Source organism: Sylvia atricapilla, chromosome 2, assembly GCF_009819655.1.
Source record: "Sylvia atricapilla isolate bSylAtr1 chromosome 2, bSylAtr1.pri, whole genome shotgun sequence".
NCBI lineage: Eukaryota > Metazoa > Chordata > Aves > Passeriformes > Sylviidae > Sylvia > Sylvia atricapilla.
Window position 1 is genome coordinate 114298045 of NC_089141.1, and position 27597 is coordinate 114325641.

The 27597-nt window shown below is 50.3% G+C and overlaps 2 protein-coding genes across 3 annotated transcripts in view; both read right to left on the bottom strand.

The window, feature by feature from the left end:
* The window catches only part of RRM1 (ribonucleotide reductase catalytic subunit M1), a 516096-nt gene that overhangs the window by 80373 nt on the left and 408126 nt on the right, over positions 1-27597 (bottom strand). The window lies entirely within an intron of this gene.
* ATP5PO (ATP synthase peripheral stalk subunit OSCP) lies at positions 9950-12570 on the bottom strand. 2 transcript variants are annotated; one of them, XM_066314187.1, is made up of 7 exons: positions 12484-12570; positions 12297-12347; positions 11902-12012; positions 11277-11406; positions 11052-11164; positions 10448-10534; positions 9950-10131 (listed from the first exon to the last, which is right to left on the bottom strand). In XM_066314187.1, exons 1-7 carry the CDS (start codon positions 12511-12513, stop codon positions 10018-10020), a joined length of 636 nt encoding a protein of 211 aa, XP_066170284.1. In that variant the 5' UTR covers positions 12514-12570; the 3' UTR covers positions 9950-10017. The 2 variants fall into 2 exon arrangements, with proteins under 2 accessions (XP_066170284.1, XP_066170285.1); XM_066314188.1 differs by lacking the exon at positions 11902-12012.

Below are 27597 nucleotides of genomic sequence, written 5' to 3' on the forward strand. Positions count from 1 at the left end.
TGTGTACTGCCCAACTCCCCTGGGTCTTCAGCCACATCATCTGCTGGAGAATATTGATCTCCTTTCTCAGTGTCCCACGGCCAAGCTGGACATTTTCAACTTCCTAAAGTCCTTCATGCACCTTAATTCTCATTAAAACACTACATAATCCATTCCAGAAACTTCCAAGAGTTCATTCGGTGTGGTTCCACTAAAGATGAGAAATGAGCCACTCACAGAGTCCCCTCTTTGTGGGTGGTGAATTTTGCCACTTCTCGAGGCTTTCAGGACTACAGAACACTCAGGAAAGAGTGGGAGAAGAGAGACTCCCCTCCAGACACATATTTTGGATATATTTTGCAGTAATGTCAACAAGGATATTGAGATGTGCCTCCCACACAAAGATGGTTTTGGTGGCACAGGAGGGAAAAGGTTGTTGGGGGAGAAAAGGGAGAAAGCAGGAGGTGAAATTTATTCCAAATCTTTAAATAAGCAAAAATTATACTTCCAATCTCTTATCCCTCCCAGGTAGATATTGCAATTAGGAAACAGAAAAAAAGCTCTGGAAGACAAACCCCAGTTCTGTTAAGAGAATGAGGTTTTTAATTGTCTATTAAAAAGATGCAAGAACAGTCACCAAATCGGTTTCTCCAGTCTCCAGTTGTAAAAAGCTGGGAGAAAAACAAAACCAAACCAAAACAAAAAAAAAAACCCTCCTGAATGTTTCTTCTAATCCTCGATAAAACAAATGTGTTAGAGCTAAACCATCCCAGGAATTAGATTCTCTTCTGTGATGCTGATGGAGGCAAAGAGGAGAATAACCTCATTTTCTCCCAGCTGCTGCTCGGCATTTCTCTGAATTCAATTGCTCGTGTGCCTCTTTTCTCATTTGTACCACCACTCACACACTCTGTGGATGAAGCTTTCTGACTTCTGTTTGCTGAGTGATGCATCTTAGCACAGATTGTACCTAACTCAGGGTTTATCCCTGGCTTCTCAACTTGCTGGAGCAAAATCCCTCCCTTCCTTGTGCCTCAGTTTCCTTCTTCCACAAGTGACACTGATTTTTGAGAAGCCCTTTGAGGTCCCTGGATGAAAAGGCTCACAGTTGTTGTTATTGTTGTCTCCACTCTAAAAAACATGCCCATAAATCATCTTTCAGGGACAGTGAAGCAGGTTTCATTGGCTCCAGAGCTGAGTGAGTGAACAGAGAAGAATTTCCTTCTTTGGCATTTTCCCCTAGTTTTAATAACTTTGAACTCTTGCTTTAGATCTTGTTTACATTAGGCTGGTTCAGTAGCTGTGTGTCTCCCTCCAGCAATTGTCTGCCTCTTCCCCACCTTCCTCAGGTATTTGGTTTAGGTACCAAACATCTGACTCAGGTCTTCCTGGAGAATGGCTGTGCTGGGGTGGATGGAAGAGGAATTCATTTTTCCCTGTCAGAGAGGAGAGGGACTTAATGGGGGAAACAGGCAGAGGCCATGAATGTCATGGACACAGACCCTGGGAACAAAAAAACCCCTTGGCTGTTCCCACACCCTCTGGAAATGTTAAACACAAACTGAACAGAGATGGCATTGCTGAAACCATTCGGGTCAGAGGACGGGAGTGGGTCCTTCTAAGCTGAACAAGCTCCAGAGCTGCAGGTTACAGCTCTGCTCTGCACTGGGGCAGCCTCACCTCGAGCTTTGGGCACCACAAGGTGAGAAGGACATTAATGCTCTTAGTGAGCGTCCAGAGGAGGATACAAAGACGGGGAAGGGTCTGGAGGAGCCACACGAGGAGCAGCTGAAGGATGTTGGCTTGTCCAGCTGGAGAAAAGGAGACTGCGAGGAGATTCATTGAGGTTACAGCTCCTCCCAGGGGACAGACAGCTCAGATCTCTGCTCCCTGTGACCTGACAGCACCCAGAGACAGGCTGGAGCTGTTCCAGGAGGGATTGAGGGGGGATTTTAGGGCCAGGCTCTGCCCCCAGAGGGTTCAGGCACTGCCCAGGCTCCCCAGGGAATGGGCACTGCCAGAGCTCCAGGAGCCTTTGGACACCCAGGGATGCCCAGGGGGATTGTTGGGGCTCTGGGCAGGGACAAGAGTGGATGAATGATCCCTGTGGGTGCTTAACTCAGGATATTCTCAGGATCCTTCTAACTCAGGACATTCTCTAACTCTGTACATTACACCTGTACAACACAGAAGCGGGATCGCAGAGGCACAGCGTGACTCCTCCTGCTTCAGTTTGGCTCTGTCAGGCTGTGCCAGGGGAAGGATGAGGCTGCTCAGAGCCCAGCCTGGCCAGTCCTGGGCCAGGGCCTTTTTCTCTTCTCCATCTGCCCCAGGGGTGAAAGCATCCCCTGAGGAGCGCGGGCAGAGGGGATAGGGCACGGCAGGACGGCAGGGAGGATGTTCCCGGAGTGCCGTGGCTGCTGTTGGAATTCCCGGCAGATGGAGCTCGACTCCAGGCGATGCTGCCTCAGCCCATCCTATCTGTGTTCCAGCTCCGGGGAAACAGCTCCGTCAACCCCAGTCTGGTGTCCGAGTGCCGCAGCTGTCACAGAATCACTGAATTAGGTGGGTTGGAAGAGACCTTCAAGATCCCCCAGGGCCACCCCAGTGCCACCAGCATCAGCCCAAGGCCTGTCCCCAAGGGCCACCTCCAGACTGTCCCTCTAAAGCTCACCTGAACTTCATCTCAGCCCTTTGGCTCTGGAGGAACCTGCCCTTGGGATGGGAGGGACCATCCTGGAGACTCCTCACAGCCCTCAAGGGGCTGAGGCTGGGAGCAGATGAATTGGGAGTTGTGGCCCCCTGAACATTTGGTGGATGTGCAGGTGCCTTGGGCTTGGATTCCATGGAATCCCCAAGGTGGGAAGAGCCCCTCAGGATCCCCCAGGGCCACCCCAGTGCCACCAGCATCAGCCCAAGGCCTGTCCCCAAGGGCCACCTCCAGACTGCTCCTGAGCACTCCACAGACAGTGACTCCAAACCTCCCTGGGCAGCTCATCCCAAGGCCTGACCACTCTGCCAGGTGGAAAAATTCAAAGCCTGATGGAGCAAAACCCCTCAGGGAGTGACTCGTGGTGGTTCGAGGTCGGTGCCCACCTGAGGAAGGACCACCTTTGGTCCTCACAGCTCTTCTGGAGGAATTTTTTTCTCTGCTCTTCAATCTGTGCTTTATGCTTTGGCTTCCAGGAGCTCCCCCAGAGCAGCTGTGGCTGCCCCTGGATCCCTGGCAGTGCCCAAGGCCAGGCTGGACACTGGGGCTTGGAGCACCTGGGACAGTGGGAGGTGTCCCTGCCATGGCAGGGGTGGCACTGGATGAAGTTTAGGGTCCTTCCAACCCAAACTGCTCCATGATTAGATGATTCCATTATTCCACAATGACACGTTCTCAGCACCCACTACCAGAGATGTTTTACAAGGGCTTGGAGTGACAGTGACTCCAAACCTCCCAGAGCAGCTTATCCCAAGGCCTGACCACTATGGCAGAGCAAATATTTTTCAGATCTCCAATCTGGATCTCCTGTGGAAAAACTTGAGGCAATTTCCTCTCCTGCTTTCTTTCAGGACACTGCAGCAAAGCTCGAATCCCCCTCACTGTCAGGGAGTTGTACAGAGCAATGAGGTCTCCCTGAGCCTCCTCCAGGCTAAACAACCCGACTGGTGGAGATTTCCCCCAAATCTGGCAGTCACTCACCCCCCTGATATTTCTCTCTCTCTCAGTGTGGCTGGAAGACAAAGGAGGTTTGGGTTTATGATTTATCCTAAAGCTGCCCTTTCAAAGGGTTGTCACCCTTCATGCAGAGTGATGGCCCCTCAGAGCAACAAGACACTGGTATTAAATAGAAATAATTATCACAAGATGGCTAAAATCAAACTTTGGGCTAGAGCACATCCCATACTCCATTCTACAAGCTCAAGCACTGATGCTGGGTGGTATCTCTTAAGAAAAAAGGAAGAGACACAATGATATTTTTTCCTGATGAATATTCTTAAATGAAGAGCAGGATATGTGGCCCTGCTGCTTCCCCGGACAACAAATATCACAACACATAACTAAAAGTTATGAAAATGCCAACAAACATCTTATGCTAACATGAGGCCGTGGTTTCCAAGACCAGTTCTCTTTCCTGGGATGGATCTGTGAGGGTGGCATTTGTCCCCTCAGGGTGGCACAGGAGGGTCACCAAGGCCAGGTGTGCTGGCAGGAGTGGGGACACGGCCACCACCACGGCCACCTGCTGCCACCAGCTGTGTGTCCCCAGTGCTCAGGGCCTGCAGGGACACAGGGACACGGCCCCGGGGACAAACAGCACAGCAGGACCCAGCAGAGCCGCCCCAAGAGCAGCCTCATTGGGACGTCACTAGTGCGACACGGGGCTGGAGGGACCCGGCCCTGCTGTCACACACGGAGCTGCTGCAGGAGCTGAGGAGGAGTTTCTGTCCCTGGAGGAGTGACCCTGGGATTCTGTGAAAGTTATCCTAAACATCAAAAACATGGATGGGGCTTGGAGCCACCTGTGATAGTGGAAGGTGTCCCAGCCCAGGTGTCACAAAGCCATGAGGGAGAAATGTCTCTGCCCCAGTTAAGGGACAAATGAGGCAACAGAGGGATTGGCAACAGAGGGATTTTATTTAACACGGATTTGGCAGCACAAGAAGCGTGAGGCAGGGAGAGAGAAAGCAAGAGGCAACACCTGTCACAGAGAGGGAGACACAGAGCAGGAGGTGATCAGCTGCTGAGCTCCCTGCCAGCCCCAACCATTGTGTCGGGGTAGGAGTTGTACAGACCCCAGAGCTGCTTTCTGCTGAGCACTGAGCCCTGGGCAAGGACAGGGCAGAGCGGGCTGCAAGGCTCCAGCCGCAGGCTCAGCTGCACCTTCCTTCTGCTGCACGTTTTGTGTGCAAAACAGGAGTGTCAATGGTGAGAAGAGCCTCGGCAGCACCGTGACAGCCACAGCAAGCCCGGGGAGGAGCAGCCCTTGCTCCTGGCCCACGCCAAAGCGGCGCTGCCTTTCTGAGCCAGCCCGGCTCCTGGGCACGGGCAGCGGCACAGCGGGGCTGGGCTGCCTTCGCTGTCCCGGCCGGGAACTGTCCCACTGCCGCCGGCGGCTGAGCGCTCCCTGCTCCCAGGGCACTCCCTGGCACGGAGGGGAAAACACTTCAGTGCCCGCGAGAGACAGCAAATGACATCCCGACACTCTTTCCTTGTGCCTTACTGACTTTATTAGAAAAAATAATTCCTCAGTAACAAAACATTCTGTTCTTCTTTGGTCATTTCTTGGGAGTAATATCTTGTAATTACAATATATTGTGTATTCATGTTATATTATAGTTTGGAATGTAAATATACAATATGCAATAAATACAAATTATTTTGAAATTTCATTTATTCATTAGATCTTGTCTTCATTTGTGGATTCCTAACTACTCCTATACTCCTACTTCTGACTACTTTTCTTCTTCTTTTCTTCAATGTATTTTAAAATTCAAATTCTTATTCATCTTCTTCTTCTATGCATATTTAAATTCTAATTCGTATTCCGAGTACTCTTCTACTATGATGTTTTAAAATTTTTGCTCCTATTCTTCTTCTACTTCTAGTTACTCTTAAAATTCTTCTTCTTATTACTATTTTTCTATGCATTTTTAAAGACTTTGTCATTATCTTCATCTTCACTTTCTTCATCTTTGTCATCATCTTCTTCTTTGTCTTCATCGTCGTCTTCTTAGTCTTCGTCTCAGTCGTCGTCATCCTCGTCGTCATCCACGTGTTCATCATCCTCGTCATCGTCGTCTTCTTAGTCTTCGTCTCAGTCGTCGTCATCCTCGTCTTCATGCTCATCTTTGTCATCTTCATCGCCATCGTCCTTGTCCTATCATCTTTGTCGTCCTCGTCATCCTCATCCTCGTTGTCCTCATCATCTTCATCTTCATCCTCGTCCTCGTCGTCCACATCTCATCTTCTTTGTATTCAATGTCTTCTTCATCTCCTTTGTTTTCTTCATCATCTTCTTCCTCTTCTTCGTTGTCTTCCTCTTCCTGTGTGTGTCCCAACTCCCAGGAGTTTTGGCAGCGCCGTGCGAGCCGCGGTCCTGCAGGGAGGGAGGCTCTGGGAGCAATCCCTGCTCTCGGTGCCCTGACTGTCACTCCTCGGGCCGTGGCCTCAGGCAGGGACACCGGAACAGCCCCCGCAGCGCCCGCAGCGCCCGCCTGAAGCGGGAGGGACGTTTCCTGGGGGCAGCCGGCTGCCCGCGGAGGGCCTGGGCTCCCAGCTGGGCAGGCCGGGGGCTGGGTGGGCTGTGCGGGGCAGGCGACGGGCTCCCTTCCCGCTGGCCTCTGACTGCAGCAGTCCAGCGTTCCCAGGCACCTCGTGCCTCCTGTCGCTGCCTCTGTGCCTGCAGCTCCAGCAGAGCCTTGCTCAGGGCCCCGCTGCTCACGCTGGGGTTGACATACCCCTGAGCCTGGCTGCTGGCTGGAGTGTTGAACAGCGCACGCAGCGAGCTCGGTGTCCCTGGGGTTGTCCTCTCCCCACTGAGGACAGAAGGAGCTGCTGCCTTTTTGCCCCTCAAAGAGAGAGGTTTACGGGGCTCCTCCTCCTCAGCAGCTCTGGTGGGGGCAGCAGGTGCCAGCTCGGTGCCCACGGGACTCCACAGGGCAGGAGAGGTGCTCTCATGCCGGGAACAGCTGGGTCCCTCCAGGGGATCCTCGTAACCCACCAGGCCCGAGGGTCTCTGCCAGATGTTGTCCCGGATGGCAGCTTCCCCTCGGGACACGTTCTGGGCTCCACAGTGCTTCTCTTTGGAAAGCACCTTGTCATGGGAGGCAAAGGGTGACATGGCCTTCACCAGCATTTGCCATTGGGCCTCCACGTTGTGCTGGCGCCGTTTCCTTTGCACCCTTGGTGGGTGTCTGGCAGCTGCGTTCTCCTCTTCCTCAGCACCATACACGTTGGGGAAATTGGCTTCCAGCCAATCCAGCACCTTCTGATGTCTTGAGAGTATTGGTAGATCTGGAAATTCAAGTGGAAAGCTGGAATCCCTGTCCATGCCACCGAGCAGGGCCATCCTTGTCAGCTTTACATCATAATTCCAATGGGAGAGTTCTGCATCGTCACCTTCTTCCCATTGGGAGAGCTCTTCATCCTCGTGCTCTTCCCCTTGGGACATCTCTTTGTCCTCATCTTCTTCCCAGTGGGAGAGCTGTTTGATGTCATCTTGTTCCCATTGGGACATGTCTTCCACGTTGCAATCTTCCCCAAACCTCAGCTGTGTATCACATTTCCTGTCTTCTGGGGAAAGATCCTGGTCCTCATTTGTATCCCCTTGGGACAGCTCCTTGTCACGGCTCTTTTCTTCTGGGAAGAGCTTGATGGCCTCTCCCAGTTCAGACAGCACCCAGTCACTGGTGCTGCCCTCTGGAACAATCTCGGTGGCTTCTTCCACTTTGGACAGTTCCTCATCTCTTGGGCTGTCCCCTGAAATGGCCAGGATGTCATCTTGCACTGGGGACAGCTCCTCATCTGTCGGGCTGGCCCCTGAAACAACCACAATGGCTTCATCCACTGGGGACAGCTCTTCTTCATGTGTGCTGTCTCCTGAAATGACGTCGATGTCCTCCTGCACAAAGGACAGCTCATCATAACTCAGGCTGTCCCCTGGAATGACCTCAAGGGCCTCTTCCACAGAGGACAGCTCCGGTTCGCTTGTGCTGTCCCGTGCAACCACCTCGATGGCGTCTGGAGCTGGGGACAGCTTCTCATCACTCCTACTGTCCGCTGAAGTGACTGCAATGGCCTCTTCTACAGGGGACATCTCTAGCTCGGTGTTGCTGTCCCCAGGAGAGAGCTCGATGGCCTCGTCTACTCGGGACAGCTCCAGGTCACTGCTGCTGGCCCCTCGGAAGAGCTGGGAAGAGCTTTTCACTGGTGCCACTTCCCTGAGGTTGGGCTCCACGGCACGAGCCCCCGAGGGGATGGGTGGCACAGGCAGCAGCTGCCAGCTCGGGGACACAGGGGCTGTGCCCTCCTGGGCCACCCTGAGCGGGGGCAGGAGCACCCTGGGCACGGGGCTGTAGGGCTGCCCAGGACAGGGGCTGCAGGGCTGCGGCCCCTTCTCCCCTGCGCTCCCCAGCTCAGTGCCCCGGCTCTCAGTGTCCCTGGGGCTCACCAGGCAGGGCAGAGGTGTCAGCCCTCGCAGTGGTGGCAGCGGTGGCAGCGGTGACAGTGCTGGCAGCCTGTCCCCACAGAGGGACAGGGCCTGGCTCCGGCTGCCCTGCGGCGCTGCCTGCGGCTGCCCAACCTGCACCTCTGGGAGTCTCAGGTGTTGGACCGTTTTAGGTCTCACCTTTGGCTGCCCGAGATGCAGTGGTGGGAGCCTGAGGGGCACGGAGGAGCAGGATGAGGAGGAGGAGGCGTGGGACGGAGACGACTCCCTTGGCAGGGCAAAGATCCTGGCCCTCTCCGTCCACTGACCTCTCCTACCTGCCTCATCGCTCCCTCTCGGCCTCCTCCGCAGGCTCAGCAGCGGCTCCTGCGCGGGCTGGGAGTTGGGGTTCTCCTTATCCTTGTCCATTTTTAAAACAATTTTTATCGTCCACAAGTGCAGACTGACCCAGGGAGCAGCTTCCTCCTGAGAGCGCAGCTCACCTGGGACTGGGCTCCCCAGGGCTCTGCGTCCCTTAGATACCCCCAGAGCCAGGGCAGGGCTCCCTGATGTCACAAGGGGCTCTGGCCACCACCATGTCCCGCATCACAAAGGGCCCCGACACCGAGCGCCCCTGTCACAAAGGGCCACCCCTGGCCCCCCAGCCCATTAGGACAGCTCTGGGTCACTCACATCTTCCCATCGGGGCAGCTCCTGGCCTACAGCTTCTGCTCCTTGGGACAGCTCCTTGTCACTGCTGTCGGTGACTTGGGAGGATTCTGGCTCACTCCTGTCCTGCCGTCGAGAAGTGTAGGAGTGCAGATCTTCATCCCACGGTGAGAGGTCTTGGGACCTCTCATCTTCACTCTGGGAAAGCGCCTGGACATCATCCCATTGGGAATCCTCTGTGACACTCACATCTGCAGGGACAGCTCATAGGATCTTTTGTCTTCTTCCCATCCCAGCTACTGTTGCCCTCCCACGCCTCCTTCCCATTCAGAAATCTTGTGTTGTCACACATTCTTCCCTTTCGCACAGCTCTTACTACATCTCACCGTCCTCTCCCCAAACCTCTCTGTGCAGGAGCCCCACAGGGCAACTCCACCTTGGACAATTCCTTTTCCCATTGTCAGAGTCTCCTTTGGTGTGGAAAATGAGGCAAGAAAGGAGAATCCCTTCCTTCTCCTCTCTCAGGGCTGCAGAAGGGCTCCAAATTCCCTCCTGCTGCTTCCACACAGAGGATCACTGGCCATGGGACTCCCCGCTGTTGGATATTGGGTGAGGGAGGAGGGAGACACTTGGTGGTCCCTGTGGACAGAAGAAATGGGTGAACATCCAGTCCCAAACACTCCTGTGTCATGGATTCAAGGTTGGAAGACACCTTCAGGATCATCCAGTGCCACCATTATCACCCCAAACCATTTCCCAAGAGCCACATCCAGACTCCTCCTGAACACTTTCAGACAGTGACTCCACCACCTCCCTGGGCACCTCACCCCAAGGCCTGATGACTCTGCCAGGGAATGTTTTTCTAATCACTATTCTGAATCTCTCCTGGTGCAAATTCAGGCCATTTCCTGTTATCCCTTCCCCTGGACTGGGCAGTACAGACCAACTCTCAGTTTTCTGGGGAGCTTGGCAGACCCTCCCCAGCACTAACCCCATTTATCAGCTCCCTCCATGCTCCTTCCATGTCCTTCCCAGCAATCAGGGTGAGCCACATTTTCAAGCCATGCCACGAATGTTCAGCTACACCTACAGAAACTCAGGGCAGCTTCAGCATCTTCCTCCCTCAGGGCTGTGCCTCCCCAACCAAAACACTCGGCACCATCTCCACAAGAAGGAAGAATTTTATTGTTTCCATGTGACGGGTTTCCCTGGGAATGGCCAGGACAGCTCTCTAGACAGTCTCTCTCATGATTTTGGTGAGTTTCTGGATCTTGGACCTTGTTGACATGTCCACGTACTTCTCCCCAATATTGACAATCATGCCACCAAGGATTGATGGATCAGTCTAAGGAAGGAACATTGAACAGAAAATCGATTAGCAGAAGTTTGTTACCACAGGATACAAATTTTGCACTAGCAAAAAAACCCCAAAACAAAACCCCAAAGCTTTTCAAAGGGCCTTTTTTGAGATAACTTTGTGGTCGTTGAATTCCAAAGTAAAAATTTCAGAAATTAAAACGTCATCGTGTCTACAAAAGAGCACACAACTATGTAACAAAGTAACTGGATTCAATAAAATCTTCTGTTTTTGCAAAAATTAGAGACACAGAAGCCCTTAAAATGAACTTAATGACATTTCTTTGTAAGTCAAAAATCCAGACCTTAGTCTCCAGCTTCAAGACCTCTCCTTTAGCCAAGAACCCATTCAGAGCACTTTTCAGTTCAGTGAGGCTGGCATCATCCAAGGGCTGAAAAAGACCCAAAACAACAGAACAGAAGGAAAATGAAAGACTTAAAAATACTCAAATGATATAATGGAAATCCAAATTTTCTCCTCAGGCCCCTCTGAAGACACATTTCCACCAGACCAGGAAGGCAGCATCCTGGAACAGGGATAACCCAAGGACATCACAGGAACAACAACCACTTTGTGCCCTCCTGATCTAACGAAACATTTTCCTGTTTGAAAAAAGAACAGGAGCAGCTCTATGTGCAGACCAGCCTGACCTGTCAGTCCCTGGATTTGCACACAGGAATGAAAAACGCAGCATGGTGAGCTGCAATGGGATGAACAAGTTTCATTTTGGACCAGGAACTGCTGCCTATCAACCCTCTCTTTGCAGCAGTTCCTTCAGCTTGGCAGAGGTGAGACATACCCTCATGTTCCCACAGCAAGTACTTTGATCACAGAGCACAGAATTAACTGGGAGAGGTTTGTCTTTTCTCCCACTCCCTGCTGCCTGGATCCAGAGTCTCCCAGCCCACCTGAGCCGTGGTGACTGTGCACACCACCTCCCCTCGGAAGGCGCTCATGATCTTCCCGAAGGCAGAGACGATGCCCGGGGTGTAGCGCAGGCGCCCGTTCTCAGCCAGCAGATCTGCAAAAAGCCACACACCCAGAGGGGTTAAAGCACCACCACAGGCAGATCCCAGCAAATCCCCGTGGATGGCACTGCTGGGATGCTCTGCTGCAGCCCAGAGGTCACTCACTCATCAGGTTGACGGTGATCGGGGACATCTTCTCTCTTGCCAGGGCGTCGCTTACGGCTTTTTGTTTCACGGAGCTCTTGGTGTGAGGGTTCATCACCACACTGGACAGCTTGGGGTCCTTCAGGAGGCTCTGAGGGGATACACAAGGATGTGACAAACGGCAGGGGTTTCCCTGGCATCACCAGGCCCACCTGGAGTAGCTAAAGCAGGCAACAAGGACATTCCTGGAATGAGAACAAAGAGCTCTGGAGCTGATGGGAAGTGAAATGGCAACTCCAGGTAGAGAATGAGTGAATGGTTTGGGTTGGATGGGACCTAAAAGATTAGATGGACCTAGTCCCACTCCTGCCATGACAGGGACACCTTCCACCATCCCAGACTGCTCCAAGCCCTATCCAACCTGGCCTTGGACAATTCCAGGGGTGGAGCAGCCACAGCTTCTTTGGGAACCCTGTACCAGGGTCTGCCTACCCTCCCATGGAACAATTCCTGCCCAAAATGCCATTTAAACACCAGAACCACAGGCAGCCAGCATAGGTGCCAGCAGGATGGGAGTCTCACAGGTCACAGAAGCCAAATCCCCTCTGCTCCCAGCCGCAGCAACCCCGGCTGCAGAGCACCTTACCCACACCCGGAGCAGCTCCTTCTCCACCTGCTCCAGCTTCTTCTGCTTGCTGGCTGCCGAGTAAAGGGCGGTGGCATAGCGACCTTCCAGCCCGTACACCTGGATGGGCGGCTGCGGGAGCAAAGGAGGGCGCTGAGCGGGGCTGACCCAGGGAGAGATCCGCCACCCCTCGCCTTGGCCAGCCGGGAGCCAGCGCTGCACCCTGCCCTCACCGTGACCATCTGGGACACCCGCCCTCAGCCCCTCACAACCCCCCGCTCAGTCACCTTGACCGGCTTGGGGATCCCCTCGACCTCCTCACGACCCCCCTGCCAGCTTTGTGACCCCTCCCGACCCCTTCAGGACACCTTTTGTCCTTTATCTTCACCGGCTTTGAGAGCTCCCCTGCCCCTCACCTTGACCAACTTGGACACCGGTCTCGCCGCCGTCGTACTCAGCTGCCGCACCTGGGGGGAATAAGGGGGAGAACGGCGGGGTCGGCGCAGCCCTCGAGGATCAGGAGGAAGGGGAAGGTCCTGGAGGGCTGGAGACGGCGCTGCTCCCCCCCAAAGCCGCCCAGGCCCCGCCGCCCCCCAGTTTCACCTTCAAGACGAGCCCGGCTGCCGCCGCCATCTTTCCCGGCCGCCCCCAGGGTCACCGCGCACCGCGCAGGCGCGGCCACGCCCGCCCTCCGTGACGTCAGGGGCCGCGCCTGCCGCGGGGCACGCTGGGAACTGTAGTTCCGCGCGGCGGCGCCTTGGAGCCGCGCGCCCCCTGCCGGGTCATTGGGGGAGCGCAGCCCCCGCGACCCCCACGGGGTCACTGTGCCAGCAGTGTGTCCCTCCTGTGGTGTCACTGTGGTGTCCTTGTGCCAGCAGTGTCCCTGTGGTGTCGCTGTGCCCGGTGAGCCTGTACCTACAGTGTCCCTGTGGTGTTACTGTCCCACTAGTGTCCCTGTGCGCACAGTGTCCCTGTGCCAGCGTCCCTGTGCCCAGCGTCCCTGTGGTGTCACTGTGCCCGGTGTGCCTGTACCCACAGTGTCCCTGTGGTGTTACTGTGCTCACGGTGTCCCTGTGGTGTCTCTGTCCCACCAGTGTCCCTGTACCCACAGTGTCCCTGTACCCACGGTGTCCCTTTGCCCACAGTGTCCCTGTGCCCAATGTTCCTGTGCTGTCACTGTGCCCGGTGTGCCTGTACCCATAGTGTCCCTGTGGTGTTACTGTGCTCACGGTGTCCCTATGGTGTTCCTGTCCCCACAGTGTCCCTGTGCCCAGTGTCCCTGTGGTGTCCCAGTGTCCCCAGTATCCCTGAGGTGTCCCCTGTGGTGTCTTTGTGTCCACAACATCCCCATGCCCATGGTGTCCCTCTGTTGTCCCTGTGTCCCCAGTGTCCTTGTGCTTCTCAGTATCCCTATGTACTCGGTGTCGCTGTGCCTGATGTCCCCTCAGTGTCACTGTCAGTGTTCCTATCCCCCTAGTGTCCCCACGGTGGCCCTGTGCCCTGGTGTCCTCCATGGACTTCTCCAGTGTGGGTACTTCCCATAGCATCACTTCTTCAGGATCACACTCCTCCTGTGTGGGTCCCTTTCCATGGAGTCATTCCTGCAGGACCTGCTCCAGAGGGGGTCCCTTTTCCCAAGGAATCCCAGGTCCGTCCTGTAAACCCGCTCCAGTGTGGGCTCCTCTCTCCACAGAGCCTCAGATCCCTGCCAGGAGCTGCTCCAGGGTGCAATTCCCATGGGATCACAACTTTTGTGTGAGCCCTGCTCTGACACGGGCTCCTCCAGGAGCTGCAAATGCATTTTATCTCCCCCATGGATCTCCAGGGGCTGCAGGTGGATTTCAGCTCCTCCCTGGATTTCCAGGCTGCACCTGCCTCAGCCTCACCTGCCCCTCCATCCCAGGAGAGCAAAAGGAGCATCCCACGAGTTCTTCCAGCCTCAGCATCACAGAAACCTCCAAAACGCGGGGTTTATTTCCTCCCCGTGGATAAACTTCATCCCAAGGCAAAGGCTCTTCCAGCTGAGACAAGGCAGGCAGCTCTGTCCCTCTCCCTGGTGACCATGAGCAGCTCGCTCAGGTCCCTGAATTATCTGGAATGGTTCAACTCTTCCTATCCCTGATTTTTTCCATCTTTTTTCTTTTTTTTTTTTTCCGCTGCAGAGCTGGCACAGAGTCGGAGTCGTTCTTGCCTGGGCTCGGACAGTGGCTGCCATGGAGATGTGGAGACTGGCAGGGATGGATGGAGGGATGGATGGAGGGATGGAGGGATGGATGGAGGGATGGAGGGATGGATGGGTGGATGGAGGGATGGAGAAATGGATGGAGGGATGGAGAAACGGATGGATGGAGGGATGGACAGATGGATGGATGGAAGAATGGCTGGCTGGCTGCGGGAATTCTGCAGGATCCAGGCACTAGGTGCTGCTCTCGCTGCAGATTCCGAGCTCGGGATCGTTTCAGGACGTCGGGACAGAGTTCGAGTGAGGCTCAGCGCCCCACCGGGAATAAGGCAGTGGCTCCAGCAGGATTTATTTTGGCTGCCAGGATTTAATTCCCTCCTGTCTCCCTGGCTGCGTTCCGGGGTGACACTGCGAGGCACAAGGGCAGGTTTGAGCCTGACATAAGGGAGACACAACTGGACAGGCTGAGAGAGCTGGGACTGTTCACCTGGAGGAGAGAAAAACCCTGGAAGAGCTCAGAGCCCTGCCAGGGCCTGAAGGGGCTCCAGGAGAGCTGCAGAGGGACTGGGGACAAGGGCTGCAGGGACAGGAGCCAGGGAATGGCTTCCCAGTGCCGAGGGCAGGGCTGGCTGGGCTCTGGGGCAGGAATTGTTCCCTGGCAGGGTGGGCAGGGCTGGCACAGGGTGCCCAGAGCAGCTGTGGCTGCCCCTGGATCCCTGGCAGTGCCCAAGGCCAGGTTGGACACTTGGAGCAGCCTGGGACAGTGGGAGGTGTCCCTGCTGTGGCAGGGGTGGCACTGGGTGGGATTTAAATCCCTCCCAACCCAAACCCTGCTGTGATTCAATCACTGATTCTATCCCTGTGCTTTTCAATAACTTTAATAACTACACTACTGGGAAAAGCACGTCTAAAATGTAGAAAAACACCTGCTTTTCTTTAATAAAAATCAGGTTTGACTTTTTCTTTCCTTTTTTTATCTTTTTTTTTTTTTTTCTTGTGATAATGTGCCTGCACTGAAGGTTTCAAATGGATTTATTCTAAGTGTGGTTTCATATCCTAAATTATTTTATTGTTATTCCAGAACACTCTGTGATCTTGCAGCACTGTATTAGACAAAAAAATCTGGCTTTTTCAGGCCAGGGAAGTCACTGAGTGCTGAGGGCACTTTACTGAGCTGGGGACAGGGTCAAAGCCTGATAATGCTTTCAAGAATTAAAATCAGAGCACCTTTCACAGGTTAATTTTGGACAAATAACATCCCCCAGGTGATAAAAAGTTTGTACCTTTTACACTGGAAGGAAAATTCAGGCCTGGCTAAAACCTGTCCTTGTATTTGGATACCTGTCATTTGGATATAATGGAGTCCTCCATTGCCATAGATGGGAGGTTTTAGGAGTTTTTTTTTCCTTCTGCAAAGCAATTAAATTCCCCACATAGCCCCTTTGACTTTTCCCTGTGTTCCTGGTTTCAGTTTGGTCACTGAATGACCACTTGGACATCTGCAAGGTCAGGAGAAACACCTAGAAGAATATTCCCTTGTGGGTGCTTGCAGGGTTGTGACCTTAAAGTGCTCTTTTTTGTCACGCAGGGATAGAAAAAAAACATCACTCTTCTGCCTCCTGCTGAGTCAGACCACAACTGAAATCATGCAAAACGCGTTTTATTTTCCCTTTTACTGAGAAACCTCCAGAAAGAAGGTGACAATTCTCAGGCTGGGGAGGTGCTTCCCTCAGGGCCCTGCTGCAGGAGGCGTCCTAAAAAACTGGAGCAAGGTTTGTCCAACTCCACAAACACCTCACGGCACAGAGGAAAGAGGAGGTTTTAAACAACCCACAGAAGTCTTCACAGCGGGGAGAGAGCAGCAGGTCAGTGCTGGGCTTTGGAAAGAAACCCAAAAAAAACCCCCCAAACCCCTCTAAAGACCAAACCCCTGAGCCCAGGTTTTAAAGTAGCACTGAAAACACGGAGTGGTTCTCTCCCTCAGCTCACAGCTCACCTGAAACCTGAGCTCTGTCATTCCCTACCTGTTATTCAATAATTGCACCTGAGCCCAGGACTGGGCACCAGGGAGTCCATGAAGAGCCAGGGTGCAGCTGGAAACAACTTCCTGGCCAGTTCCTCTGGAAAAAATAAAAAAAAAAACCCAACTTTTGGTGTTTACCAGCAGTTGGAGGAGTTTTCCTCTCCTGGTGCTCCAGTTCATCATCCCAGAGAACCTGGCCCCAAAAAGCCAGGACTGAACTCAGCCCCATCACAACCACGGGCTTGTTCCTGCAGCTGCTGGAGGGGATGGGGAGGGTTTTTTGGGGTTTTTCCCTCTTTCCCAAGGGTTCCAGAGGCACAGCTGCTGCTGAATCCAGCCCAGGTGGGTGTTTTCCACAAAAAAAGTCCTTTTACATGGGCAGGTAAATTAAGAGCTCCCTGGGGATTGGAGGCTGCGCCCACCCTCCAAAATCTCCCTGCCCAGGCACGACCTGACTCATTTTCCCATTAAAAAGGGGGTTTTTCACTCAGCAGCAAGGGGCAGAAAACCATTTTTTTTCTCTTTTTCAAACCGGAAAGAATGATTGAAAACCCACAAAAGCCGTTAGGGGAATTCCAAAGCGGGGCGATGTCAATCGAGTTGCGCCACTGAACTCTCTGCCCTCAGCGTCACAGCACTCCTCTAAAAGCTCTTGATTTGCAAAAGCACCTCAAACCACATTTTCCTGCCCTCCCAGGGGGGTTTCAGGTTAGTGTTGTTTTATAGGAAGAAGATTCATCAGTGTTATTTTGTTGAGCATGTGATGCTCGTGGTGCCTTCACTTATTTTCCATGCAACCATCGTAAAAGGAGGAGAAACCCATAACCAGCTGCCTGTAGACTTTAAAAAAATAATCTCAATTCTTTTAAGATGCTGTAAAACACCTGAAAAATTTAATTTAAGGGCGAGGTGGCTGAGGGAATAAACACTGACTGCAAATCTTTAACCAGGAAAGGTGATTTGGGTCCACTCGAGAGATTATTATTATTTCTTTGTCTTACGAGTTTGGCTGTGAATATTAGAGGTAAAAAAAAAACTGTTTTGGGAAACTCTGAGGATAACAGACACAGGGTAGAGCTGAGTGTCACCATCTCCCACCTTGGCAGAGGAACAGTCAAAACGTGGCCCCGAGGCTCAGGAGATTTGGGATCTATTTTCAGCTCTGCTTTGGACCTGCTGATTGGCTTCTAATTATTCCACACCTCAGTTCCCCCATCTGCAAAAAAAAAAAAAACCCCAAGATACCAGCATCCTTTATAAATAGCTCTCAATTCTGTTGATGAAACACAGTTTATTAATAGCAGTGGTACCTTCTCACACACCCTGCCAGGGGAAAAAAAAACCATTGTAAATTCACAAATGTCACTCAAATTATGGAAATGTGCAAGTGGCTCTGGAGGAAATAAAGCAGAGGGGGAGCGCCAGGCCTGGTTAGATATTAAGGCTCCAGTTTGTTCATTGCCACAAGAGGGAAGCCAACACTAATAAAATAACTTTATTTGTGCATTGACCACGGCTATTGTGGAAGGTTTTACCCATTGCAAGGCTGTTGTTTGTCCTCTTTCCTCGTGGCAAACTCGCACTTGATCAAATGTCAAAACCCAAAGAACATTATTCCACATTCCCTTTGGTCAATGTCCTGTGAAATGAATTCCATGGATTTGCCTGTTTGAATGGCAAATCCATAAAGCTGAGACAGAAAGTTGGGACGAAACGGAGCCGGTTGCCCTTGTAGGGAATTTAAAAAAAAAAAAGGCTTTGTACAAATAAGGGGAAGTTTGGTGGATGTGGGTCATGAAAAAAATAAAGATGGTGTTTCCCCTCATTTGAGTGAGCATGAGAAATTAAAGGCTAAATCACAGACAGAGATATTTTTAGGAGTTTTTTACCCCACAGCAACGACAAATTAATTCAGGAGGTCTTCTGACTCTTGTTCACAGCGTGTTGTGAGCGTCCTCTCTGTGGCTTCATCTGTTATGGCAAAGCTGCTCTCACTGACTCTGCTGCAGACCAAGGGATCTGCAGATCTGGGGAATTTGTGGAGCAGGGAGGAACCTGTGAAAGTCACACACTGAAGGCATCACCCTGGTGGGTCAGGAATTTGTTGTCACACCTCCGTCTGCAGCCAGACGTTGTAACGTGCTTGAGCTTTTGGGAAAGGGCTGGGGAGGTGCTGAAAGCAGAGCTTGGGCAAAGAGGGGTTTTAAAAATAGTTCCTGTGAAGCTGAACACAAAAACAAAATCATCACCTAAATTCCTCTGGTGGATCCTTTCCTGGCTGTCCTCTGGATCTCTGCAAGATGGGAATATTTGGGAGTTGCTGTTCAGGTTTCTGTAGAGAACTGGAATTTTTTTTCCACCTGGCAGAGTGGTCAGGCCTTGGGATGAGCTGCCCAGGGAGGTTTGGAGTCACTGTCTGTGGAGTGTTCAGGAGGAGTCTGGAGGTGGCCCTTAGGGACAGGCCTTGGGCTGATGCTGGTGGCACTGGGGTGGCCCTGGGGCATTCTGAGGGGGTCTTCCCACCCTGGTGATCCTGGGATTGCTGGCATAGGACAGTGCTCAAAAATCCCAATTCCTGGTGTTTGGAAGTCAGGATTTTTGAGGAATGGCAGAAAAGGGAAGCCAAAGCAGTGCAGAAAATCCCCTCTGGTGAGGTTTTCCTGTGAAGACCCAGAGGGTTCTCCCTGCAAGTGCAGAGAGGGAATCAGGGCAAGGTTGGGAAAGTCACAGACAGGGATTGCAGTCCCCAAAGGACATTTGTGTAACAAGCTGCTTTGTTAATTCTATTTTAATATCCATTAGGAATATTTTGGGTGTTTTGCTCTCCTCCCCTTCACAGCGGGCAGACCTTAAACTGCTGCCTCAAAGATGCTGCTGGGTTTAGAGGAATTGTTGGGCTGAAAAGGGGAAACAGCCAGAAATATTCCCATGGCTCAGGTGGGCAGAGGCCTCTCACACATTGCTCAGGAATTCCCACACTCCCATCCCTTCTCCTTCCCCTCTGATGCCGTTTCAGGCCCTAACCCTCGTGGATCTGGGCATGTGTTTAACTCTGAGGCCATGAGCAGTCACACTGAGGAGATTCACATGACTAAAATCATGCACTTGCATAGGGATTTCCTGAATGAAGGGCATAAAAGGAAACGGCCAGGTTAAAAATAATGCCTGGGTTTTGTCCCTGATGCAATGCCTTTGACACCAGTGGAATTGTACAGGGCTGAACGGGATCCAGCTCCCTCACCTGCCAGTTTCCATCGCCGTGTTTATGGGGGGATAAAAGTCCAGCCTGTGCTTGGCTTGGGGGGAATTCTGATTGCTTCGTGTCCTTCAGGACAGGATTCTGAGCTTCAGCAGAGCTGTATTGCCCATGTCCCCACTCCCAGGGGTAACAAACAGAGCAGGGCTGGCCTGTCCTGCCACTTCCCTGCCCCTGTCCAGTGCTGGGACACTCCATGGCCTTGTCTTGGTTGGGGTCTTGGCTGCTTCTCCTTGTGCCCTGCTCTGTGTCAAACAGCTGGGAGGTGAACACTGAAATAAAAATGTTTTAAAGCCTCGAAGATATCTCTCTCTCTCTCTGTCTTTTCTGTGGCCAGGTGCCCACGTGGTGTTATTTTGGGGAGTCCCCAGACTCCCAAAAGTGCCACAATGAGGCCAAACTCACACTCCTGAGCAGGTCCCCCGTGTTTTCCAGCAGATCCCCAAAGCGTGTGCCACTCCTGCTCCTGGGAATTCCCAGACTTGGGGAGTGGGGAGAGCGAGGGGGGCAGAAAACCCAACCCAAAGCACAACCCAGCAGAGCCAGGGCTCCTGAGGGCTCTTCGACAAGCTCTATCTTTAGTTGGAGAGTGAGTCACATCATTGTGATCCGACTTTACGGTTTGCTGGAGGTATGAGCCAGGCCATGAGAGCATCATGGGATGGAGCTGTAAAATTCCACTACTCTCTCCATCAAGAGCAAAGAGAAGGGAGAAAAAACATCAAGGAGCAAAAGCAGCGTGCGGCGTTTTAGAGGTGTTAAAGCATCGCGGGGCATCCTCGGCACGGAAAAGGCAGCCTGGGGAGAGGCAGCAGCACCGAGGGGGAGACTCCAGAGAGGAGCCCAGCACACCTTTCTGCACATGGAGACGGCTCCGTGTGCCCACAGTCACGTCCGTGCCGCCGCCGCAGCCGCCAGGGCGCGGGGTTTTGCGCGGATGCTGCCGCGTTGCTAAGCGACACGGCCGGGCAGTGATGCTCCAGCACACGCACACAACCCGCCCTGCCGCGGGGTAACCCGGCCGCTTCTGCCCGGAAAAAAACAACCCCAAAAATTTATTTTTATTTCTGGAGAGGGGTGCTGCCCGTCCTGGTGGGGTGGGAGTCGAGGGCAGGCGCTGGGTGTGTTTGTTGTGGCCGTGATTCCCGGGATGTAAACTCCTGCCGTGGCCCCTGGTGCTGGGCAGTTGGGATCAAATGTGGATAAACGGGCGAGTGGTGATGGGGATGTGACAGACAGAACAGTCCCTGTAACACAGAGCCCCTGCCGTTTGCTCCGTCATGGATTCGTGGAATCACTGAGGTTGGAAAAGCTCTTCCAACCCACGGAGTTCAACTGGTGCCCACTTTGTCACTGAGTGCCACCTCCAGGGATGGGCACCCCAAACCCCCCTGCCAAACGAAATCCTGCTCTGAGTCCCTCCCACAAAACCCACAGAGGTTATCTGGACATCCTGGGACAATTTTGGGGCCCCTCCACACCCCAGACCATCGGATGATCCCATCACAAGCCACTGGTGATTTTTCCATGGTTTTGGCAGAGTCTCCCCGCCGAGCCTCCTCCTTGAAATGATTCCATCACCAGCTGTTGCATGCAAAAAGAGAAACCCAATGCCGTTCTGGAAGAAGCTGAGGGGCTGTTCTGGAAGGCAAAGAGCTGCCAGCCTGGTCCCCAAGGCCACAGCAAAGGTGGCACCAGCAGTGTCCCATCCCAGGGCAGAAGAGGCCCATGCAAAGGCCAACCTTTGAGCGCAACTGAAATCCCCAGCCCTGAAACGTTTTATTTTTTTTTTTCGGGCAGCTCATCGCTGGCAGCAGGTGGTGAGAGGGGAGGGATGCAGAGGAGCTGATAAAAGGCAGCAGACAGCTCCTGGCACGTGAGCCTGGCTGGGTTTTTCCGCTGCGCAGCGTCGGCCGCGCTCGGGGCGTGAGCCAAGCAGGGGAGGGAAGCAAAGAGAGGAAAACCACACTGGCAGCATCCACAACGGTCTGGGCAGAGAAATCAACAGCTGCCCTGCCCTTGGCTTGCACTTGAAGACACCCCAGCGCCACCAGCCAAACCAGGGGCTTGTTTTGACAAATTTGGGGAGAGCGGCAGTTTCGTTGTGGCTGAGCCCCGTCCTGTAGCTGCACATCCTCCTTCTCCAGGGGGGATGGAACCAGGTAAATCAGGAACAAGTCTAAAATAATCTCCTCGTTCAGGTAGGGGTTGGGATGAAACAGATCAGAGCAGATTCTGGAGGAGCTGAGCCACTGCAGTTTGAGGCAGAAAGCGCTCTCGTGGCGCTCAGTGGCGTTTGGCCAAGAGCAGAACAAAGGCAGCCACAGAACTTCCATTTTTCACCAAATTGCAGCAGAGCGAGGCAGATTTGGCACTCAAGGCTCAGCCCCTCCCTCGGGCGCCTCGATTTTTGTTTGTACAGAAGGCAAATTTAATAATTTAATCGTGGGAGAAGATGCTCAGAATTTGCACCGGGTGTAGGAAACCCACAGAGCGCTTTGGAGGGAAAACCACTGCTACACCCACATAAAATCCATCCTTCAGGCACAAGGGCCAGCCACAAGTCCTGGGTTTGCAGCTTTTGTTTCTGTCAGGTGAGATTTAAAAAAAAAAAAATTTAGTCTATTTTTTAAATTATTTTTTTCAACTTTAATTGGAGTGATTGCCCAGAGAGATCTTCAGCGAGATATTTCCTCCACAGAAGACTTCAACAAAAAAGCAGAGACAGTAAAACACAAGGGGCAGGGAAAACGTGCAGAATTTCACTGTAAGTTTGCAAATCTTTCTGTCACTTCATGAAGGACAGAGCTGTGAGTGTGGGGAGATCCTGGAACTGATTATCCAGGAAAATTTTGGAATCCCCATCCCTGGCAGTGCCCAAGGCCAGGCTGGACATTGGGGATAGTGGAAGGTGTCCCTGACCGTGACAGGCTGTGGAATTGGATGAACTTTTAGGTCCCTCCCAACCCAAACCTTGTATGATTCCATGATTAATACAACTGATGACTTATCCCAGCTCTTCCTGAGGGCTGAGAATCATCACGACGAAATTCAGAGGAGAAATTGCTCCTTACCCAAAAACGGTGCCAAAAGTGGCCCGGAAAGGAGAGCAATGTTCAGCTGGGCAGTGATCAAAATAGAAACAAGACGATCTCTAATGAAATTGAAAATAAAAAACAGCCCCAGGGTGTTTTCTCTCTGAGTTTCATGGTAAATACCACTCCGTTTTCAGTATCATTAATATCTGGTTATTACAGCTCCTGTTTAGCAGTAACCCCACCTACTTTTGTCTCTGTTTCATGGGGCACGTCCCAGCAATTTGCCAGCTGGAGGTTGTGCTCAGAGCTGGAAATAACTGTATCATCATTTCATTAGCACCTGGCTGGGGGGAGAGGATCCATTAATCCGGCTCTGGAGGCACCTGCTGGGAGAAATGAGGGAGGAGGCTCACTCCAAACTCTCCTGGAGTGAAAGGGAAGCTGCAATTATTTCTTGACATTTTTCTACTTCCTCAAAAGGACCACCACAGCTTCTTTTTTTTTTTTTTTTTTCTTTTTTTTTTCCACTCCTCTCTTCTATTTATTTGCAAGAAATAAGGTCTGATTGTTTGTTGAGATGTCACAGCCTCCCTTTTTTTTTGCTCCAAGTGACTCAAGGTCAACGTAATCTTAAAAAAAACAACTCCAACAGAACAAACTTGCCACAGATAAATCCCCAGGGACTGAATCTGCTGCTGTTCTCCCTCGAAAACGATTTTGCACGTTTCCCTTTCCTTTTGTATCCAGCCTGGGTGGATAAGGGAAAAAGTCAGCTTGTCCTTTAGCTCTGCTGCTGAGGCCTGGATGTGGGAGGTGTTCTTGGATAAAGGAATTTCTGCGCTGGGATTAAAAGGAGCTGATCATTCAAAGGGCACTAGAAAAGTCTTCTTAAACCCATTTGGACCACGAGGATCATCTCCTCAAGACTTCCCGCAACATTCAGGCCATTGATCCTGAAATCCAGGTCCGAATTCCTCTCCTCACCCTCTGAGAGGTGTTTGAGCTCTGAAAGATCATTTGAGCTCTCTGATCATCTGCTTTTTGTGTTCATTTAAAATCAGTTCCTTGGATTTTGCCTTTGGATTTGCTGCTGCAGAGTGGCCAGGCCAAGGATTGCCTACAAAGGCATCTACATCGATTTATTTTAAATGTTGCCAGAAGCTGGCTCATATTTATAACTTTTTATTAATATATTTATTTAATATATTTAGAATCACTGAATGCATTTGGAATCACAGAATGGTTTGGGTTCTAGGGATCTTAAGGACCCTCTAATTCCAACCCCCCTGCCATGGGCAGGGATGTCATTCATAGATCAGCTTGCTCAGGGCCCCATTTGCTGTTATTTATATTTACTTTGAATTCTGCTGAAATATTTATTTATGCCTGTATTTCAAATTGCAGTGAATTGAAAAATGAACCAAAAAAGAAAAGAGTTCATTTTTGTGGTGTTTTTATCTTTGTTTATTTGAAGAAAGACTCCCCTTAAGCAGAGAAGAAAAAGAAATCAGGAATTTTTTTTTTTTTTGGTAGATGCAGACATTTCAAGATGTTTTTTTCCTTCTTTTAAATGAGGGGAAAATAAAAACAAAAATAGTCTAACTCCTTCCTTTATCCAGGCATTTTTAATAGCAAGGCCCTAAAATCTGGTTTGGAAGAGGCAAGATGAGTTACAGAAATATCTCAGCTGTCTTTTTTTTTTTTTTTTTTTTCCCCTGATCCTGGCCCAGTGACAGGAACACCCTCCTAAATATTTTTTCCAGCACATGGAATGTTGTTGATGGCTGGTTTAGAGACCCTGGGCCAATTTTTGTTTGTCCCTTGCAGTCCTGTCCCTGTTGGAGCCACCTGACAGCCCCAAACCACGAGTGAAGGACGCGCCAGAAAATTCAAGGATGGAGAAACAACCAGGGGAAATCTTCCTGCCTGAGCCTTGTGCTGCTCAGGGCTGCTCCAGGAGCTCCTGGCTGGCAAGAAATCTGTTGTTTCAGCGTGAGGGGGAGTAGCAGGAGGCAGGTTTTGATGTTCCCCTTGTTGGGCAGGGTGACGCTGGAGCTCAGGTGTAACCTGAGCGCAGCGAAGCGATGCCAACGTGTCACTGTGCTCCCAAGGGCTCCTCAGCCCTCAAAATGTCCCAGAGGAGAGGCTTTTTTTCTTGCCTTCTGGGTTTGGATAAAAAAGGCAGAGGCTGACCCTGAGCTGGTGGGGCAGCGGGGGTTGAGGTGGCCCCAAAGATCACAGGGAATTTGGATCTGTAAAATACTGGAGAAGGGTTTGAGGGGTTAATCCGTGCCTTAATTCACTCGAGAGCTGCTGTCTGGCAGCTCTGCTCACTGTGTTAGGAGGACAGACAGGAGGACAGAATTTCCAGCTCCTTGCCCAGGCTCCTGTCACACAAACTAAAATTTGTTCTGACTTTTTATCCCGGGCTGCCCTGGATGAGCTTTGGGGCTCTATTCGCTCCTTGACAGGTCACTAAAATTCCTGTAAGGTTCTGCCTGAGGCTGGAGGGATCCTCTGCACCTCCCTGGCACAGAATTCCAAAATCCCCGAGGCTGGAAAAGCCCTCCCAGCCCAGGCAGTCCCACCTTGTCCCCAGCCCAGAGCTCTGAGTGCCACCTCCAGGGGACACCTGCAGGGATGGGCACTCCAAAGCTCCCTGGGCAGTGCCAAGGCCTGAGCACCCTTTCCATGGGGAAATTCCTCCTGAGCTCCTTCCTCACAGCTGTTTTCATCTTCTCCCACAGCTCCTGTTTGTGTTTGATGAACCTTTTCAGAGGATTCTCCTTTGGTTTATCTTTAAAGCGTCTTTCAAACCGCTGCAACGGCGTCAACAACAACAAATACTAAATAATTAATATCGACGAGTTGCATCTTTTAATTCACTAAACAGTTCTGAAAGAGCAAGTCACAGGAAACGGGGTTGGGAAAACCTCTTTGCTCATCAGTCCCTGTCAGTGCTGAGCTGCTTCTCCACGGGATATTGTCAAATGCTTTTTCCAGCTGATGTTTGACTGGCCAGATGAAACATTCCCATGTGGGTTCCCGTTGAGGGGAGGGTGGGTTTTGCAAGAAATGCTGAGATTTTTTCCCCCCTCACTGAGCTCTGCTGCCCTGTGAAGGTGCCAGCAAAGGAAAACCAACACAGAGCATATAAAATCACTGGCCAGAGGTTTGGAATAACAGCTGGTGGGAAGGAGAAGGATAAAGCCCCCATTTGTGGGTGACTTTTTTTTCCAGTCTTTAAATTTAAACAGGGTTAATTTAGGAAGTTCTAGAATGGCCATATCTGTTTCCAAGGGAAAAAAAAAAAAAAAAAAAAAAAAAAAAAAAAAAAAAAAAAAAAAAAAAAAAAAGCCTGGATTTCTCAATCAGCTCAAATGTCCCTGGCCATATGTATTGGCATTGGGACTCCTCTTTCCACACAAAACTAACCCCAGGATTAGGAACACCAGTAATTATTTGTTCAAAGTGAAGTCTAGAAATAAACCTCATCAGGATCCAAATCTTGTTAAATATTTTGTGGTGCTGCTGGACAGAAGGAAGGCATTTCAGATTTGTAGTTAAAATTAACTATTAGGAAGGAGAAAACACTCCCAAAGTTTCCTTCTCTTTTTCTCTTCTTTTTTCAGGGGCTTTTATGTGGGCAAATCCTACAGCTGGAGAATTGGAGAAAATATTGGAAGAAATGGAATTATTCAAGTGCTAATTAGATGTAAATTGTTATATAGGAAAACAGGAAACACTGACTGCTAACACAGGTCAAACCAAGGGAATCCAGGTCGGACCTTTTTAGATTTAAACAAGATTTTAAGAGAATCTCTTTATTTGCAACAGAATTAGAAGAGTTAAAATCTGTCACTGCAGTTGTTCAGTGAAAGTGAGTCCACTGGCATGGGGATGGAATCACCACAGCAGGATCCAGAGGGAGTTTTCAAGGGGTGCAAAGTGGAAACCAGAGGTTGGAGTGAGCCAAGGGGGCAGAGCCTGTTTGTAGAATTTGGATTTTGGCAGAATCTTACGTTGTTTGATGGGGCTTTTCTACTGATTCAGAAGAGAGCTACATCTCTATCTTTATCACTATATCTCTATCTCTATCTCTATCTCTATCTCTATCTCTATCTATATCTATATCTGTATCTATCTATATCTGTATCATCTATATATCTATAGCTATGTCTGTATCTATATATCCATATTTATGTATTTATATCTATATATCTGTCTATATATCTGTATCTGTGTATCTATGCATCTTATCTATGTCTACATCTATATATTTATAGCTATATCCATATCTTTATTGATATAGCTGTATCTCTATCTATATCTCTGTATCATCTATATATCTGCATATCTTTATCTATATATCAGTATCTATCTCTACATCATCTATATATCTCTCTCTATATATCAATATCTCTATGTATCTCTCTGTATATCTCTATATATCCATGTTTTTATCTATATTGATATATCTGTATCTTTTTATCTTTATATATCTGTCTATATCTCTATATCTATATATTTATATCTCTCGATATCTCTACATACCTAGATCTCTATATATCTGTCTATATCTACATCTATATCTATATCTATATCTATATCTATATCTATATCTATATCTATATCTATATCCATATCATCTATATAATCTCTATCTATTTTATCTCCATCTGTATATTTATATCTCTCTATATCTCCATATACCTAGATCTCTATATATCTGTCTATATCTATATCTATATCACCTATGTAATCTCTATCTATTTTCTCTCCATCTATATATTTATATATATATATATGTGTATATATATATAAAATCCATTTACATCCATTTATATATATCTCCATGTATATATATTATATCTCTCCATGTCTCTATATCTATATACCTAGATTTCTATATATCTGTCTATATCTATATCATCTATATAATCTCTATCTATTTTATCTCCATCTATATATCTCTCTATATCTCCATCTCTCTATATCTCTACATACTTAGATCTCTATATATCTGTCTATCTATATCTACATCTATATCTATATCTATATCTATATCTATATCTATATCCTCTATATAATCTCTATTTTATCTCCATCTATATATTTATCTCTCTATCTCTATATATACCTGTATATCTATATATCTGTCTATATCTATCTATATCTATATCTATATCTATATCTATATCTATATCTGTATCTGTAT

Coding starts and splice junctions, on each gene's coding strand:
- ATP5PO (XM_066314187.1), bottom strand. CDS start 12,513: ATGGCGGCGGCAGCCGGGCTCGTCTTGAAG. Junction 12,348..12,483: donor CAGCCGGGCTCGTCTTGAAG/GTGAAACTGGGG, acceptor TATTCCCCCCAG/GTGCGGCAGCTGAGTACGAC. Junction 12,013..12,296: donor CGGTGTCCAAGTTGGTCAAG/GTGAGGGGCAGG, acceptor TTGCTCCCGCAG/CCGCCCATCCAGGTGTACGG.